This window comes from Pituophis catenifer, unplaced genomic scaffold (assembly GCF_029215685.1).
Source record: "Pituophis catenifer annectens isolate HBS135680 unplaced genomic scaffold, rPitCat1.0.hap2 SCAF_7, whole genome shotgun sequence".
NCBI classification, from domain to species: domain Eukaryota; kingdom Metazoa; phylum Chordata; class Lepidosauria; order Squamata; family Colubridae; genus Pituophis; species Pituophis catenifer.
Window position 1 is genome coordinate 76,598,403 of NW_027256887.1, and position 19,199 is coordinate 76,617,601.

The 19,199-nt window shown below is 38.4% G+C and overlaps 1 protein-coding gene across 1 annotated transcript in view; it reads right to left on the reverse strand.

Annotated features, from left to right (window-relative positions):
• CACNA2D4 (calcium voltage-gated channel auxiliary subunit alpha2delta 4) overlaps positions 1 to 19,199 on the reverse strand; it is a 160,228-nt gene that overhangs the window by 22,395 nt on the left and 118,634 nt on the right. The window contains exons 18-22 of the mRNA XM_070947986.1: positions 18,245 to 18,259; positions 9,082 to 9,126; positions 7,373 to 7,435; positions 4,681 to 4,751; positions 1,269 to 1,344 (exon numbers count right to left, since the gene is read on the reverse strand). Of these exons, the coding sequence (XP_070804087.1) occupies positions 1,269 to 1,344; positions 4,681 to 4,751; positions 7,373 to 7,435; positions 9,082 to 9,126; positions 18,245 to 18,259 (270 nt within the window). The remainder of the gene's footprint in view (positions 1 to 1,268; positions 1,345 to 4,680; positions 4,752 to 7,372; positions 7,436 to 9,081; positions 9,127 to 18,244; positions 18,260 to 19,199) is intronic.

Sequence of the window (19,199 nt, forward strand, 5' to 3'; positions counted from 1 at the left end):
GCTAAAGAAACAAATGCACATATAAAGCAAGAACCGAAAGAATGAAAAGTTCACCCTTCACTTTCCCAACCTAGAATGAATTTGCTTGGTAACATCCATCTTCTCTAAATTAATATATATGCGCTGTCACTTGTCCAGTACAAATAACTCATGGGAGAGATCACAGAATCAAGGCTGGAGTACTCAGCCAATTCATCTTAAAAGTGTTCTCTCTCTTTGCACCCCCCCCAAAAAAACCTGGCTTATTCCTTCTGCATGAACCTCATTTGCTCAGGTTTTAGCTGCACCCAATTGCCAAGTACGATCCAGAAAATGAATGGCGTGATTTACATCCCTCCTTCCATTAAGGAACTCCAGGCGATGATATTCATAATGCTTCCTTCAAGTGCCCATTGTTTTTACTTCTGCTCTAGCAGAGTGCGTGGACTGGAAGCCAAATGACCGTGGAAATCTAATGTTACCTGTATGAAATCCAGCAATTTCATGAGAATCCTTTCTCATAGAACTCAAGGTTTTTGAACTTGGCTGCGGAAAGTTTATCTTCAACACTGACCAATTTGTCCACCAACACAATGATTACAAAGTTGAAATCCCACCCTGTTCTAAAGGACTGTCTAATTCAGGGGTGTCAAACTCGTGTTGTCACAGCATCGTCATGTAACGTATCGTGGCTTTTGCCCCCTTTCGCTAAACCAGGCGTGGGTGTGTCCAGCACATGATGCATCTGGTCTGCGGGCGGCGAATTTGTCAGCCCTGGTCTAATTCCTTGCTAGTCTTCATGTACAGATGCTCAGATGTATGTTGTGGCCTGTACAGCTTTTTTTCTTTCAGAATGCTCTGCCAATTATAGAATGGAAAAAAAAACCATATATAGATGGACATGCCATGTCTTCTTTATCTGCCTTTGTCTGCAGGAGGAAGGAGAAATTTTCTGACAGTAAGAACAATTAATCAACGGAATAGCTTGCCTCCAGGAGTTGTGGGTGCTCCATCATTGGAGGTTTTCAAAAATAGACAGGACAATCATTTGACCAGGATGATATAAGGTCTCTTGCCTTAAACAGGTGTTTGACCAGAAGACCTGTGAGGTCCCTTCCACCTCTATGAGTCTATATTCTATTTTTTTTTTCCTTTTGTTCTGGAAGAACAAAAACAACTAATCTCATCAGAAAGAAAAGCATTTATGAGCTTCTTTGCATCGTTCTGTTCTATGCGCCAAGTCTGCACTGTGACTTCATGATGGTGGTTTATGATATGGAGATACTTACGCTGAGAAGAGGACGGGCACCACTGTGATGGTGATGGGGCACTTTACACATGGCTTGGTAATCAAACATCTTCACCCTGCAGAAACACAAAAGTGACCGTGAGCTGTTGTGTAGAGCAGCGTTTCTCAACTTTGGCGAGTTTAAGTTGGGTGGATTTCAACTCCCAGAATTCCCTAGCAAGGCTGGTGGGGATTCTAATGGAGTAGAATTTCCACCTTATTCTAAAAGCCATCAGTTTACCCACCCCAATGCTGCTTGATTTAGCAATGGCATTTCAAAGTGTTTTTTTCAAAGTTCTGCTCTTCCGGATCCTTTTTAGTGGAAATGGCAGAAATTAATCAAGGCATACACGCTACAAATGCATTACAATCCCCCAGGGGCAAAACAGTGGAGGGTTTCAATTTTTTTTACTACCAGTTCTGTGGGTGTGGCTTGGTGGGTGTGGCAGGGGAAAGATACTGTAAAATCTCCATCCCCATCCCACTCCAGGCGAAGGTTACTGCAAAATCCCCATTTCCTTCCAATCAGCTGGGACTCCGGAGGCAGAGAATAGATGGGGGCGGGGCCAGTCAGAGGTGATATTTACCGGTTCTCTGAACTACTCAAAATTTCCATTACCAGTTCCCCAGAACTGGTCAGAAGCTGCTGAAACCCACCTCTGGGGCAAACATATTCTTCTGCCTTGCATATGACTTTAGCCTAGATTTAAATTCAGTTAATGCACATTACTGACTTTAGTTCACACTCTAAGCAAATACTTACAGTACATTTATGCCGCCAACTGGATATTGCACAGCAAGATTCAATACTATGTATAATGTGTTATCTGCTATATTCCAAGAAGAGATTTGCAATGTGCTCTTGCAATGTGAAAAATACTATATATTATTTACCAAAACAACCACAGCTACTATGCTATTCACTCCAAATTGTATCTCAGACACTTTTCCCACTTAGCTCTAGCATCTGTGTTATTTTCTTTGACCAGACTCAAATTGTACTGAACGTTATGCGAGAAAGCTCTGGCTGCGCTCCTTGTATCTTTTTTGCTTACATGTACCTGACTTGGACCCTTTGCATACTAGTCTGTAGGGCAAACATATGTTATTTTCATCTACAGTGAGTGGCAGTGAATTTCAATGGTCCCAGATAACAGACTTTCTCAGAAATGTGGTCTTTGAACCTGAAACCACCTGGCAATCAAAACTTCTATACTACACCAAATGTAAAACTAGTATTTGTAAGCACCAAAGAGATTGAGATAGCAAGTAATTAAGTGGGGATGATCCACAGGGTAACATCTGCCCTTTTCATTCTGATTTTCATGCTGGAACTGATAATATATGAAGTGTCCAAGTTTGAAGCATGAATAAACCAGAATTGGTTATTCTGAAAATATAGGAACATTGTCTGACTTCTGATAGTTACGCTGACATAAAGGTATGAGTTTGAAACTGTTTTCTTCACATCTTTTTAGCTGCATTTCAAAATATGGGTGGTGAAATATATTGATATTAAATATTTGTTCACATGCTGCATAAACTTAAGAATGGCTGAGCTAGTCAACAGAAATGCCTCTGATCAAAGATATTTTATTATATCACAGATAGATTGCACCTATAATAATGTATTTTGCATATCGTAGTTGCCAAAGTAGTGAGACAATACCTGCAGTTCTTTAGAACAAATATGTATTATAGGGAACAAAGTCAACAACAAAACCAGAATTTTATTTATTTATATTCTGCCTTCATTATTTTTACAAATAATTCAAGGTGGGAAACACATCCAACACACCTTCCTCCTCCTAGTTTCCCCACAACAACCCTGTAAAGTGCATTGGGCTGATAGTGAATGTTCTGGCCCAAAGTCATCCAGCTGATTTTCAGGACTAGAACTCATGGTCTCCTGCTTTCTAGCCTGGTGCCTTAACCACTACACCAAACTGGCTCTTTCACTATTGTCCACTATCTTCATCCTGACTTTCTTTATTTTAGTCTTTAGTATTATTGGGAATATGGGACTTTCAGAGCATAAGAAGAGCAATTTGGGTCCCAAGTCAAAGTTCTTGCTGGGGATTTATTTATGTATGTATGTATGTATGTATGTATGTATGTATGTATGTATGTATGTATTTATTTATTTATTTATTTATTTATTTATTTATTTTTCGTATTTCTATGCCGCCCATTCTCCGAGGACTCTGGGCGGCTTACACCAAAGACAGTATACTAAATAGCATATTGCTCCCAACAATCTGGGTCCTCATTTTACCCACCTCGGAAGGATGGAAGGCTGAGTCAACCTTGAGCCGGTGAGATTTGATCTTCTGATCTGCTGAACTAGCAGTCAGCTGAAGTAGCTGCACTCTAACCACTGTGCCACCTCGGCTCTTATCCCCATCCCAACATCAATTCTCATTTAGAAATCTAGTGGCTACACTGAAGGAACCTATGGCTTGCGCGCACTCACACACAACACTCTCAGGGACCACTAGCAGCCATGGTGGCTCTTTCAAAGTGGTGAAAGATCCCTAGCAGGTGGCTAGAGCTTCCCAGATCTAAGATGCCAAATTGCAGACAACGACTAGATGGCAGAAAAGAATTCCTGCTTGAAATTCTCATCTGATGACAACTTTACCCTACCCATTCAGTTTTGGTCGCCACGATGTAAAAAAGATGTGGAGACTCTAGAAAGAGTACAGAGAAGAGCAACAAAGATGCTTAGGGGACTGGAGGCTAAAACATGAAGAATGGCTGCAGGAACCGGGTATGTCTAGTCTGATGAAAAGAAGGACTAGGGGAGACATGATAGCAGTGTTCCAGTATCTCAGGGGCTGCCACAAGGAAGAGGGAGTCAAGCTATTCTCCAAAGCACCTGAGGGTAGGACAAGAAGCATTGGGTGGAAACTAATCAAGGAGAGAAGCAACTTAGAACTAAGGAGAAATTTCCTGACAGTTAGAATAATTAATCAGTGGAACAACTTGCCTCCAGAAGTTGTGAATGCTCCAACACTGGAAGTTTTAAATAATATGTTGGAAACCATTTGTCTGAAGTGGTGTAGGGTTTCCTGCCTAAGCAGGGGGTTGGACTAGAAGAACTCCAAGGTCCCTTCCAACTCTGTTATTCTATTCTATTCTATTCTATTCTATTCTATTCTATTCTATTCTATTCTATTCTATTCTATTCTATTCTATTCTATTCTATCATGCCATTGGGTTCCTCTATGGACATGTCCTGATCCTACACAATTAGCATTGGAAGATTCTGAGTCTAGCTAACTCTTTTCTGTCTATGGGTCTTTAAGCAACTCCATCCTTGTTTTGATTATATTTATGCTGTGAAGCATTTTGCTTCAAACAGGGTCTTCTTTGAAAGGAGGTGAATATAAGGAAGAGATGATGACACTTACTCTTTGAGCATTCCCATATTTGCGAGTTGAGTTGTAACAGAACCATCTATTTCTCCCAAGAATTTTCCAATCTGCAACCACAAGCAGGTATGATATAAAAACAGAGTTTCTGGAGAGTTTTTAAATCGTAAGTTTTGTTTTGCAGAGCATTCTTAAGCAGGTGAGTTTAATATTCACCAGTAATACAATAGCAATACAGTAGGACTAACTAACAGTAATAATACAACAGGATAAAATTGATTGTTATCCTTGGTTTGAATAGGCTTAAAAAAAAGTGTCTTAGCATGTTGCAAACAAGACTGCTGATTTGTTTATAGTTCACTATATCTTGAGAACCTGAAAAAGAGTTAATTCAGTAACCAGGTTTATAGTTGCTGTGTGAATGTTGCCACAGGCTGCAAGGCTGAAGTACTTACTGATTATTATGTAGCTTTATCTTTATCTTTATTTGATTTGTATACCGCCCTACTCCCAAAGGACTCAGGGCGGTGAACAGCCAAACAGTAAAATACATGAATACAAAATTTAAAAACAGGATAAAATCAAATTAGACAATTTGGCCCAGACAAATTAAAACACCCCAGTCATTTAAAAACAGATTAAAATTTGCATGTTTAAAAAGAAAAGAGGGAAAAAGATTAGGCCAGGCCCGCCTGGTGGAATAAAAAGGTCTTCAAAGCACGGCGGAAGGTGCGCAAATCCGGGATCCTCCGTATCTCCGGGGGGAGCTCATTCCAGATAGTAGGTGCCCCCACAGAGAAGGCTCTCCCCCTAAGAGCCTTTAAGGGCATAATGTTCAACTATGTACTTAAGTTGTTTGGGGAAAAAGTGAAAGCACAGTAAGACACATTAAATTGAAAAAAAACCTGAAGTCCATGCTCAGTTTAGCTTTGAACTCACTATCTATGTTCTTGTAATCAGGCTGAGAAAATGCATAGCAAATGAATACCAAATTTGCTAAACCTGTTAGAGTTAACTCCCCACCCCCCCACACTCCTTTTTGTGGTTGACTGGGCTTGTTAAGCAAATCCAGTTCATTGGTTAATGTACCCAGAAAATGAGTAAATCTGTACAGCTTGCTGGTTGGAGCATGCTGTATGAACACAGTGTGAGGCTTCAGATCATTGGAGATTGAGTCAAGCTTTAGACAAACCATTATGTGTTGCCTTCAATGGGCAAGATAATAATAATGGCCTACTTTGTAAGGATGAAGGAAAGAATAAATGCAAAGGGTTTGAACACTTGATGTATTATTCAAATAGTGCTGCCTCTGCTGAGATGGAAGGTAGCAAGGCAATTAAGCTATTTTGTTCAAATCTCCTTGTAGTTTAAGGTCACTTTAGCCAATGGAAGTTTCTGATGGGATAGGAAGGACACGCTCCCTTCTTAATGTTCTTGTGTTTTCCAGTTCTAATCCTGGAAAGGCACTGTAACCTTCTTCCTTTTCCTTATCTTTTCTTTACCCAATTCTTTACGTTGATGCAGTAATATTGTGCTTGATTCATGTTTCAATATTATTATAATGCATTAGTATGTGAAGAAGATCTCCGACATCTATCAAAACATTTTGTTTACTCAAGATACATTTAGTCTGACTTGGCTCTGTCAAAATAGGAGTTGACAGGCTCCTTAAAAGTCTTCAGTACTTACTCATATGCATCTAAACATAGTTTAAAAAGCAGGTAATTTTGGCCTAGCAGTTAAAAAGCTGTGTTTGTTGATCAAAAGGTTGGCAGTTCAACACCCAAGTTTCCGAAAGATGCCCTAATTAATTCATGAGCCATGATCCAAACTTCAAAGGAAATATAGTGATTTATTAGGAGCAACATTCCGGCAATACTCGGATGCAGTCAGGACTGATCCCACGTAGATTTACGTTCCCTATGACCCTGTCTCTCCCCTCCCCCCTGGCCATGTCATAAATCACATTCTCCAATTAACCACTTTGGCTGGCTGTGAAACCTAACACCCTCCTTCTGATTGCGGTCAGAAAAATGTATGGAATTCACTTCAGTTCTCCCTCCCTCCTGCTCATGGCAACTTGAAAGCTTTGCAAGTTGATACCAAATACTGCATGTTGGGGTGAGCTCCCATTCCTGCCCCAGCCAACCTAGCAGTTCGAAACCATGCAAATGCGAGTAGATAAATAGGTACCACTTCGGTGGGAAGGTAAATGTGTTCCATGTGCCTTGGCGTTTAGTCGTGCCAGCCATATGACCATGGAAATGTCTTCACACAATGCTGGTTCAAGAAGGAGTTTTGCACTTAACTCCATACCATTCTTCCTAACAATGAAAACTTACACTTTCAATGTGAGGTGGAATCTCAGCCGCGGTAGTCTAATGGCAAGCTCTGTTTCACTGGAGTTTTGAGTGTCATGGCAGGGTTACACTCCAAACATTGATGGGGTATAACAAGGTATATTCAGCTAGGAGAAGAACATAATTTGATGTATTTATTTGATGTTTCTATTTCAAATGATTAAATGTGGCTGAAATAATCACCTCACATGTAATGAATATTTCTCTTTTTCTGCAATATGAAGAACGGGTGGCATTCAGAATTGTATACCAGGCTTTGCAGGAGGGTAAATGTGAGCAACCTTGGAAACACAGGTAGTGAATACAGGCTGTTCTCTTTAGTCTTTCTCCTGATAAATAAGATCAAGAGCCACTCATTCATCCCTTCTTACCTGTTGAGAGGTTTTGGAAATAAGTATGAATCCATTGTTATCAATAAGGTAGCAATTCAATTTCTGCAGGAAGAAAAAGATGGATTCTTCAGGAAAAGGTTAAAGTTTGGGAAGAAGTTTTAAGTCAAGAATAGATCTCCAAGAGCAGCATTTCCATGTTGAGGGGTGCATTCCTACAAGAATAATCTGTTGGAGGAATCCCTATGGGAAATACCAGGCAGGGGTGAAACAAGCCATGAGGAGACCAGATTCAAAATAGGTGGGATTAAGCATTCTCTTTTTATGGTACCACTTTTAACTTTCTCTCTCATGAAGACTGCATAAAATTAGACTAAGGGTTAACAATCTCATCTCTTTTAGATGAGATCTTTGAAATCATGTAAGGCTCAGTTTATATCTCTGGCATGAGAAGTTGCCTTGGTGGTGCAGCGGACTAAGTGCTGTTATGTAGCACTTAGCTGCCAGCTGCCTGCAATTAGTGCGAGTTCAAATCTCACCAGGCTCAAGGTTGACTCAGCCTTCCATCCTTCCAAGGTAGGTAAATTGAGGACCCGGATTATGTGGGCAATAAACTGATTTTGTAAAAACACCGCTTATGGGGGGCCAAAAGCCCTAATAAGCAGGTATATACAAAAGAATGAAGGCTATTGCTATAAGTGCATTGTAAGCCGCCCTGAGTCTTCGGAGGAGGGCGGCATATAAATTGAACTAATAAATGATAAATAAAATAAAGTCTTTCAGTTGGTCAACAAACTATAGATCAGGGAGAAGGGAAGGGAAGGAAAGGGGAAAGAAGGGGAAAGGAAAAGAAAGGAAAAGAAAGGAAAGGGGAAGGAAAGGGAAAAGGAAAGGAAAGGAAAAGAAAAGAAAAGAAAGGGATGGAATGGGAAGGGAAGGAAAGGAAAGGGGAAGGGAAGGGAAGGGAAGGAAAGGGGAGGAGAGGGGAGGAAGGAGAAAATATGAGTTTTAGCCATTTTGGGTTTTACTCTACCCATGCTGCTTTTTGCCACTCACTCCTTGAGTCCATCGTGAGTTATACTAGAAGGAATGCAACATTTACTGAAAATAAAAGGTTTTGCAGCCTTTACCTTTTTATGTCAATGAGGCAGACCTATGAAAAACTATTTATTTTCACTTGTTTATCAGATTTCTACATACCGTCATCTGGAATGACTCTAAGCAATCTACATTAAAATAATTGCGTATATACCCCAATGAAAAATACCAATAAAAATAATACTTTAAATGCAACAATTCTGCATAACAAAACCCACGGCTGGCCCTAACATTGGTCTCCACAAGCCTTCCAAAATGCCCCGGCTTCTTTGTGTCTTTGGAAACTTCTAACAATAAGGGAGAACTTTATTTTGGGAGAAAACAGAGAGCTCCCTCTGAGAATGCTCACTTTCTTGATTTCTCCTGTTTCAACTCACAATAAATTGGGATTTTCAGCCTGCTATCCACCACCACATCTGATCTAATTTTCAGGTAAAGCAGTCATGCAATGCTCTATAAATAACCATCTTTTGTTATCACAGTCTCATTTGTAAAAAAAAAAAAAACATCATAAGAAAGACAAGCAGTAGGTGAATAGTGATGCTGGGTCTCCTCTTATGCTGGATTCAGGCTGTCTATATAGCGTGAAAGTAAATTTGGCTCTGAACCACTGAATTACAGATATGAGCAAAAGATAAGTCTGACCAACTTACATCATCGCGGCAGTTCATTGGACACAGACCTTCCACATTACTACACTGTAAAAGAAGAGAAAGAGTTTAAATCATTTCTTATTTTAAGATGCATTTTCCTGAGCTGAACTTTGTCGGGATTTATGGAATATTCCTGTCTAATTCTAGTACTACTCATATTATTTAGCAGAGGCGGGTTCTAAATTTTTTTACTACTAGTTCTGTGGGCGTGGCTTATTTTGTGGGCGTGGTTTGATGGTCATGTGACAATTCTTTAGGATTTAGCAGAGGTACTGGTCTACCTGGCTTTTAACTGCTTGTAGAGCTGTACCGGTCTACCCATTTATTTTTGCAGGCACCGGTCTACTCATTTGTTTTTGGAGGCACTGGTCTACCCATTTATTTTTGCAGGCACCAGTCTACTCATTTATTTTTGCAAGCACTGGTCCACCCATTTATTTTTGCAGGCACCGGTCTACTCATTTATTTTTGCAGGCACTGGTCTACCCATTTATTTTTGCAGGCACCGGTCTATTCATTTATTTTTGCAGGCACTGGTCTACCCATTTACTTTTGCAGGCACCGGTCTACTCATTTGTTTTCTTTTAACACTGATCAGCTGTGGGGCGGCCCTTTGAAGCCCCCCGGCAAGAGTTTAAACAGTTTTTTTCCCTCTAGCCGATCAGCTGGGACTCAGGAGGCAGCAATAGATTGGGGGTGGGGCCAAATAAAAGGTAAGAATAATGCAAGGGGGGCGGGGGGGCAGAACCGGTTCAGTGACATCATATCGTCACCGCTACCGGCTCGGCGGAACCGACCACTGTTATTCAGGTAGATTAAAAAGAATTTCCTACTGTAGGGTTCCTCTGACTGGATCCATCCTGATTATTTTAACCACTAGCAATAACAATAAATACCAGCAATACTGACCATGAATCTGGTAAGTATTTAAATATTTGTTTATTTGCGGATACAAGTAATATGCAAAATATTTATGGAAAAGACTGGGTTGCAATTGAAATGATACTTTTACTTATATATAAAAAAAAAACTTCCCTTATGGGATAATTCTGTAATGAAAATAGCTGGCAAATCTTTGAGTAAATCTGGGCTTTTCATAATATTGTATTTACCTGATAAGAAAATAAGGTTTCTATAATCTGTGAATCAGATCATCTTAGACTGGCTAAAAGCAATGTTGAAAACAAGTGAAGGGATACAAGTACAAATGCTGCACGTATCCCTGTTGAAAAGCCCTGAAGACTCGGGATTACAGGTAGTCCTTGATTTACAACAAGTCCTTGATTTACAACCATTTGTTTAGCAACTATTCAAAGTTACAATGGCACTGAAAAAATAGCAATAGCAATAGCACTTAGACTTATATACTGCTCCACAGTGCTTTTACAGCCCTCTCTATGCGGTTTACAGAGTCAGCCTATTACCCCCCAAAAATCTGGGTCCTCATTAATTAGAGTAGGAGTGAGGGTAAGAGAGGGAGGAAGAGAGGAGGAGAAGGAGAAAGGAAGGGGAAGTAGAGAGGAGAAGAGGAGGGGGAAGAGAAAGTAAGAAGGAAAGAAAAGAGAGAGGTGGTAGGTTTGAGGAGAAAGATTGCTGTACAATAAAAAAGATGAAAGGGAAGAAAGGCAACCCCAAACAAATATAAAGATATTAAGATAAAGAATGAGTTGTTTAAAGAATAAAAGAGAACAAATATGAATAAATAGCAATAATTAGAATTTAAGGGCAAATGAAGATGTTGTTTATGTAAGTAAGCATAGACATATTGAGACATGATAAAAAAAAAGGGGGGGGGGAGATTTTGGCAAAAACTATAATTGAATAAAATGTATTTGAATTTGATTAATTGTATAAGATAAGATATGGCCAATACTCTGTTCAAAAAAGATGTGGGTAAATGTGTGTGTGTGTGTGGGGGGGGAACCAATAAAATTTGTTTTTTTAAAAAAATTCTGGGTCCTCATTTTACCCACCTCGGAAGGATGGAAGGCTGAGTCAACCTTGAGCCTGGTGAGAATCGAACTGCCGAACAGCTGGAAGATGGCAATCAACAGCAGTAGCCTGCAGTACTACACTCTAACCACTGCGCCACCCCGGCTCATCAAAAAGTGACTTATGACTGGTTTTTGCACTGATGATCGTCACAACATTCCCATGGTCACGTGATAGTATTGGCTTCTTGGCAACCAGCATTTATTTACAACGGCTGCAATGTCTCAGAGTCATGTGATCATTATTTGCAGCTGGCTTCCAACAAGCAAAGTCAATAGGGAGGGGGCGAGTTGGATTTGCTTAATGACTGCATGATTAACTTAACCACTCCAGTGATTCACTTAGCAACCATGGCAAAAGAGATCATAAAATTGAGTGTGACTCACTGAACTACCAACTTGCTTCACAAAGGAAATTTTGATCCCAATTGTGGTTGTTAAGTTGAGGGCTGCCTATACGGTACTTACAAGGGGTTACTTACCTGGAGGCTTTTATCTTTTTTGTAATTTCTCTCCTTTCCTTCTTTCTTTCTCTCCTCAATTAACTTTTCCTTTTTCTACATCTCCACCCGGTTTTGTTCCCCCACCTTCTCTCTCTTTCCATTGCAGCTACAGATTCATCTCACCCTATTTTTATCCTATTTCTGTGTCTGTGTTTAGCTGTTCAAACAGAGTGCCCTGGATATTAGTGCTCAAGCTGACATAGCAACACTTGCTAATATCAAGTCCTTAAAGTGATTGGCCCAGAATAAAATGACTTTCCACCTAGAAAAATACCCAACACAAGGCCAGAAAGCAGCCTTAATCAGAGAAACATTTGAACTGGAATCTATGATAAAACGAGGATTCCTCCCAGCACCATATTTAGAAAAGAAATATCTATAAGGTGTTCCACATATATGACTGTATGACTGTAATTTTGTTGCTTGTATCCTTACGATTTATATTGATATTGTTTCCTGATTGCTTATTTGTACCCTATGACTATCATTAAGTGTTGTACCTTATGATTCTTGATGAACGTATCTTTTATGTACACTGAGAGCATATGTATGAAGAAAAATTCCTTGTGTGTCCAACCACACTTGGCCAATAAAAAATTCTATTCTATTCTATTCTATTCTATTCTATTCTATTCTATTCTATTCTATTCTATTCTATTCTATTCTATATAGAAGACACTGCATATATTCTCTGTGATGGCCAGCTATACGCCTTAGCATATACAGCATTCAGAGTCCCTAATCGACAGGACAGCTTATAGAAATCCAATCAATAGGCTATCTTCCTTCATTTAAAGTACAAATACATGGACAGTCAGAAAGGCTGCCAAGTTTATAGTTAAAGCCATTCAACCAAGAACTTCCTACCAAGATCAGCTTGGGGTCAATAGCTAAGAAGATGAAGTTAGACTATTTTACTGAACACAAATATGTTGCATTGATTTTACTCTGTTTTACTATACTGATGTCATGATCTGAGAATGAGATGATTGCTTGACTAATCAGTAGAAGACAACTACTTGCATATTGTTGCATGATCACATTCAGGGAGTCACTAAGAACAGAGTTTAATTTCAAGGAGACATTGCTTACTTCGTGTTTTACAATAATTAATATCAACAGCATGATCACAGAATTCCAGAATTAGAAGGGACTATAAGAATAATTTAATCCTAAACCCTGCAGTGGGTAGGAAAACCAGTTAAACCATCCATGAGAAGTGGCTATCAAGACTCTTCTTAAAAACCTCCAAAGCCCACAACCGCCACAGATTAATGATTGATTGATTGATTGATTGATTGATTTATATTTATTTTCATATGCCGCCCTTCTCCGGAGACTCAGGGCGGCTTACAATGCGTTATGCAATAGCCTTCATACTTTTGTATATTTTATACAAAGTCAGCTTATTGCCCCCACAAACCGGGTCCTCATTTTACCCACCTTAGAAAGGATGAAAGGCTGAGTCGACCTTGAGCCTGGTGAGAATTGAACTCGCAGTAATTGCAGGCAGCTGGATGTTAAATGCTGCCTTAGTAGGAGGCATTAGCCTCCTACACCACTCAGGCTCTTATCATCTCATGATGATGATGGTGTTGATGATAGTGGTGGTAATGGCGATGATGATTCACAGAAGGTAAGTAATATCAAAGAGGATAAAAATATGTGTTTAAAAAGCTACTACAAGTATTTGGCAATCTTTCTAAAATCAGGGACACTATAAAAGGCTTCAGGGAGGTGTGGGGAGAAGTAACAATCCCATTTTTATCTTTACATAATGAGGTGGCTTTTAAAAAGAGAGGTTTCCTCCATTCAATTTAGCGTCATGTCTGGGAGAGATAATGTAAAATGAATTTGTTTGATACAAACATTTACTTGTTTGTGTGGGTAAACCAAGCCATAAAGCTCGCCATAAAATCTTCTAATTGCTTCTATATTATGAAATCCATCAAGAAGCTATGAGGACCAGAATTGAGATGTAGATGCAAATCAGCTTTTAGAGTGAACATTCCATCTCTCTGATTAACAAACAGGAATGCAAATATTTCCTAAAGACAAAAGCTGATTGTGACAATCATATTCTCGCAGCCTGTTTACCATTTCAGTATTTGTCTGCAAAATAATTAAAATGTGTGGTGGTTCTGCAGAAAATTCAATAAATATTCCTGATTGGATATCCATTGTACCACGTGTACAAATTAGTCTGTCCTTCATATAAAGTTTAGTTTTCCTGAATAGATTTAGGATTAGTTGTGTCTACCTTTACGCTGGCACATCAAAGCATGCCAGGACATGTAAAATCTGGAAAGCAAGCACCTGGCTTTCAAAAGCTGCATATTGGTGATAATCAATAAGGTCATCACGATGATTTTTAATATGTTTAGCTTCTGGGGGAGGATCTATTGCAGAATAAACATTCCTGAAGGAGAAGGGATGGCATTGCGGTGGAGACCAGTAGCCAGATGGCATATTTAGGCAGGCGCTGTCTTTCCAGACAAGGAGGGATTGTGCAAATATTCAATTCAAAAACAGGTTTTTGTGGTCAGCTCAAGAGTTGAGTGGCTGGGAGTCAAGGGATTTCAACCAGGTTCACAGCTATGATGTGGGCTCAATGGACACAAGGTTCCCAAAAGACTCACTTTCTTATCCACTTTCAGATGTAATCAATTTACAGCTAGAGAGAGATTTTTCTGAGTGGCAGGATCAAGGTAATCCTTTTAGTGAGTCATTATTCTTTGTGGATTAAAAAGAAAAAAAAAGGATTTTAAAGATTCAAAAACTTTTAACAAAAAGCTTAACAAGAAATAGATGTAAGAAAGATTACAACCGATAAAGGAGATAAGGGTGTGTGTGTGTGTGTGTGTGAGAGAGAGAGAGAGAGAGAGAGAGAGAGAAACTGCTTTTAAATTAATTGGAATTAAAATAGACAAGCAAACCAGACCTTCTTAGAAATGTTTTTAATTGCTATTAAGGGTGCACACAATTGGTGAATTTTATTTTTTATAGAAGATTGAAATAACATGAGCTAAACTGTGATGCTGACACTACAAAGTGCCATTTGGATAAAAGTATTAAGGTGAGGTGGCCAATTCTTCTAAGTGGCCACATAAGTGCAAGTTGTCGTGGGTGCACCTAGGTACACCCACATTACACCAATTCTCCATGAGCTGCACTGGCTCCCTATTGGTCTCCGGTCACAATTCAAGGTATTGGTTATTACCTTTAAAGCCCTACATGGCTCAGGGCCAGGTTATCTTCGAGACCGCCTTCTGCCGTATAGCTCCCAGCGACCAGTAAGATCCCACAGAGTTGGTCTCCTCCGGGTCCGGTCAGCTAAACAATGTTGGCTGGCGGGCCCACAGGGGAGGGCCTTCTCTGTGGCTGCCCCAACTCTCTGGAACCAGTTACCTCCTGAGGTCCAGACCATCCCCACCCTATTGGCTTCTGAAAAGCAGTGAAGACCTGGCTTTTCCGACAGGCTTGGGGCCGTTGATCTCACCACTACGATCTGACGAGATCCAGCCATGAATGGTGTGAATGGGTTTTTATGTTTTTTATGTTTTTAATTTTTAAATGTTTTTATAGTGTTTTTTGAATGTATTGTGAGCCGCCCTGAGTCTTCGGAGAGGGGCGGCATATAAATTGAAGTAATAAAATAAATAAAAAATAAAATAAATAAGAAACTGGGATTGTTGTAGTGGGTCGCCAGTGCCACCCACTCTCCCTGCCCTCCCTGCTACCCCACCACTGCTGTCACCCTACCACTGCTGCCGTGGACTGGACAGGAATAGCCAAAGGGCTAGATGTGGCCCACAAGTAGTAAAAGGCCCTGGTCTATATTAAGGGCACAAGAAAATAATAGAGAAAAAAGGGGGGAAAGCATGCCTTTTACTCTTTTATTTTGGTAACCACCAAAAAAGTGGAAAAAATAGCAGAGGGAAGAAAGAGCTTGTTAGAACAACCTGCAAAAGAGGAATTACACCAGATTTACTTCAGAAAATGTTTGAGAAATTTGGCAATAAGTTACCTAAACTATAATAAACTGACTAAACCACTACATATTAAATTGACAGCTTTTTTTAAAAAAAAATGTGATTCAAAGACTTGTAAAGATGAAAGATTAAAAAGATGTTGAGAAGAACAAAAGCTCTGTAAAGCAAGTATCTGGAGATGTAAAATGAATTAATGACAAAGTGGAATTTTTGGAGAGTTATGGCAGAGAGCTGGAAAGAGATAATATGGGAGTACTGGAATTGAGAAAGAAGGAATTTTGCTTGAGAGTTAGAGCAATTCCAGAGGATTATGCTGAAGATATTAGAGAAAAGGTTATTTTTTAACCATTGCTTTAGCAGATGTTTTGGATTATGATGAGGAGGCTATATATATACAGGCAGAAATTGATAAGATATATAGAATAAATACAAGACTTGTGAGAATAAGAAATATTTCAAGTGATGTCTTGGTGCACTTTGTCAGGAAGAAGACAAGACATCACATTTTGTAGCAGTATTTTAATATAAACTGAAGATTGCTAATGCAAATGAAATTGTTCTAAAAAACTCCTATTAGAATCTTGCATAAGAGAAAAGAGTATTCTTATTTTAGACAAATCCTGTTTTGAAAACAGGAATGTTTCATTCAAGTGATGGCAAAAAGATATACTTAAAATTGTGTTGGGGGGAACAACCCACAAATTAAATATGTGGTCTTACAGGGTAGAAAGAAAAGGGGAGGATAGGGTGTACTTGATTTGAAATTGTATTTTGCATCTTGCTGTATGGTTTGATTTGGATGAAAGAATGGGTGGTGTTGAGAAATAGAAAACTTTTGGAGTTAGAAGGACGTGACCTGAGATTTGGGTGGCATGGATATCTGTGGCACGATATAGTCGAGAAATAATAGGGCATATAAATGGTTATCTTAATGTGAAATATTATTATTTTGTCACGGGGGTTCCAAATAAATTCAAAACTCATGGTAGGGGGACATAATCAACAATAGCTTTCTTAATTTAGTTATTAGAAAGATTAAAAATAGGCAAAAAAGTTTATGGTTTTGAATATTGTGGATTTGAAATGGAATTATGTACAAATAATGAACATGTAATTGCTATAATCCATAAATTTACTGAAATTTGAAACAGAAGAACAAGTGGGAGAATCTATGATAAATTAAAAAAAATGGTTATCATATGCAGATGGAATAATGGGAAAATACGTGGTTGAAAGGACTGAAATTTATACTATGTTATAATTTAAAGAATTTTTATAAAATGACGTTCTGTTGGCAACTCAAATTCATGTTGAAAAAGTGAACAAAAAGAAGGAATATATCAATGCTTGGTGGACATGTAAAAAAGCTAGAACATTTTAGATTCAAATACATATACTGATTCAGAGGATTTAAAAATTAATATACAATTGAGACTAGAAGTCTTTCTTTTGAGACTGATGGACACAGTTGGAAAAAAGTCATGAATTTTTTTGTACATGATAACTGAATCAAGATTATTGTATGCACAAATGGAAAAAAATTGGCAAAACCTACAATGGAAGAATGGTTGGCGAAGATGACAGAACTTGCTGAGAGGGCCAAATTGACTTCTTTGATCAGAGAAAAAATTGTCTATATTTATTGCTGATTGGAAACCCTTTATGGACTTTTTGTCAAAAACAGAAAAAAACAAACTTACGATTTATGGTTTTGATGATTAGACAGGATAAATTATAGAAAGAAGAGAGACGTAGCTTTAGAGAAAGTTAAATTTATAACTGTACTTAGAACTTCTATAAAGATCAGGAGCCAATTCTTTGCATCTTTTTTCTTTCTTCTCTATTTTAGTTTTTCTTTTTTCTTTTCTTGCACATTTAATTTTCTCTTTGATTTCTTTCTTTTTTCTTTTCTTAATTTTATATTAGTTTATAATAGTTTTTAATCTTTTTTTAAAAAAAAATAATAAGAACTTTCAGACTTGCAAGATTTACATCAGCCTTCCCAGGTAGATCAGACAGAAAACACAACCAGATGAGATAATCCTATTTTATTGTAAGGCTACATTAACAGAATCATGCAAGTCCGAAAATACAAGACTCATGCTGTCTTTTTTATAACCTGATAAATTAGGAAGGATCTCATCTGAGTATCTTTCTCTGCTTCTAAAGCAGCTGTGGGCTCACCCTCCTCTTTTGTCTGATCATTCCCTAGGCAGCATCTCTCCCCCTGTCCCAGTAATTCAAACATGCCATTACAGCTTCATATTTAAATTGTGCAATGCATAACTATCCCAGATTTGCAAAGATAGTTATACAAAGCTGAGTTCAGTTGCCTGAGTTTTAGATTTGTTAAGCAGCTTTTTGTAATCTTTGCAGTCAGATTCCTACTGGGGTTGATACTTTAAGACTTTTTTTTTTCTTCACAGAATTTATAGAGTGTTTGGCTGGATTATTTTATATATATTTGAGATTTAATCAGTTTTAAATCTGTTTCTATTGTGCCAGTTCCCGGTCTTTAGCAACTTAATCTGATTTGTCTGTAATATTTGGGTATACAAAGAAGAACATTCAAACTCCACATCTCACACATCAAGGACAAAACAATAATCAAAGCTTAGTGATATACATAAACCATAGGTACTCTGGAATATTTTGGTCTTTCAATTTTTTTACTTACATCCGTATCATTGGGCTGCAAGAGAGTAAACATAAAACAGAAAGAAGAGAAAAAAATGTCTATTAGTGACTCCTTACTTATCCACTGTTGAGTACCACAGAGCCAGAAGGCGGCATCCTATGCAACTTTTTGTGGATTCTGAGAACAGAAATATGAGCAAAAGTTGAAATTTGCTTTCATTTTCTCTTAAAATATACCATTTCCCAGGGTGTCAGTATCTGGTTCCAAAATCGCAGTTGTCCCATTCTCTGTCTTAGGAATGGCTTTCTAAGTTGTACATCTTTAATACGAGAAAATCCCTATTAAATGAATATGGATTATCATATTAATTAATAATGGATTAGATTAACCCATTAATTAATTTGGTTTTAATTACATTCAAATGAAATCAAATCAGATAGTAAGAGAGAGAGAGAGAGAGATTTGCTCTGGGCTGACACATCCTTTGGAGTCATCTGCAACAATGCATTAAAAAAAAGAGGGCAGATCTTCAATCATACTACCATCTTGCCTTTTTTAGCCTTTTCCCACAGATGCTGTTGATTGTGGTTATCAAAAGAACAGTGAAATCAGTTCATCCTTCCAATAATGAAAATCTCTGCCATCAAAGGTAAACAAGATGATTGATGATAAATGTTACAGGATTCTCTCTCCATAGGTTATGATGTTAACATCTTGCTTAACATGCACATCTTAGAATCCTTGCTTTCTGATTCCACACAGTCAAATGCCTTTTTGGCTTATGTGAAGATAGCAATAGCAATAACATTTAGACATGTATATCACCCCATAGAACTTTGCAACACTCTCTAGATGATTTACAATATAGAAGATTATTTGCATATGTCCGCCGACAATATGGGTCATCATTTTACCGATCTCAGAAGGAGGGAAGGCTGAGTCAATCTTGAGCCCTGGCAGCATCAAACTCCAGTGTGTGGGCAGAGTTTGTCTG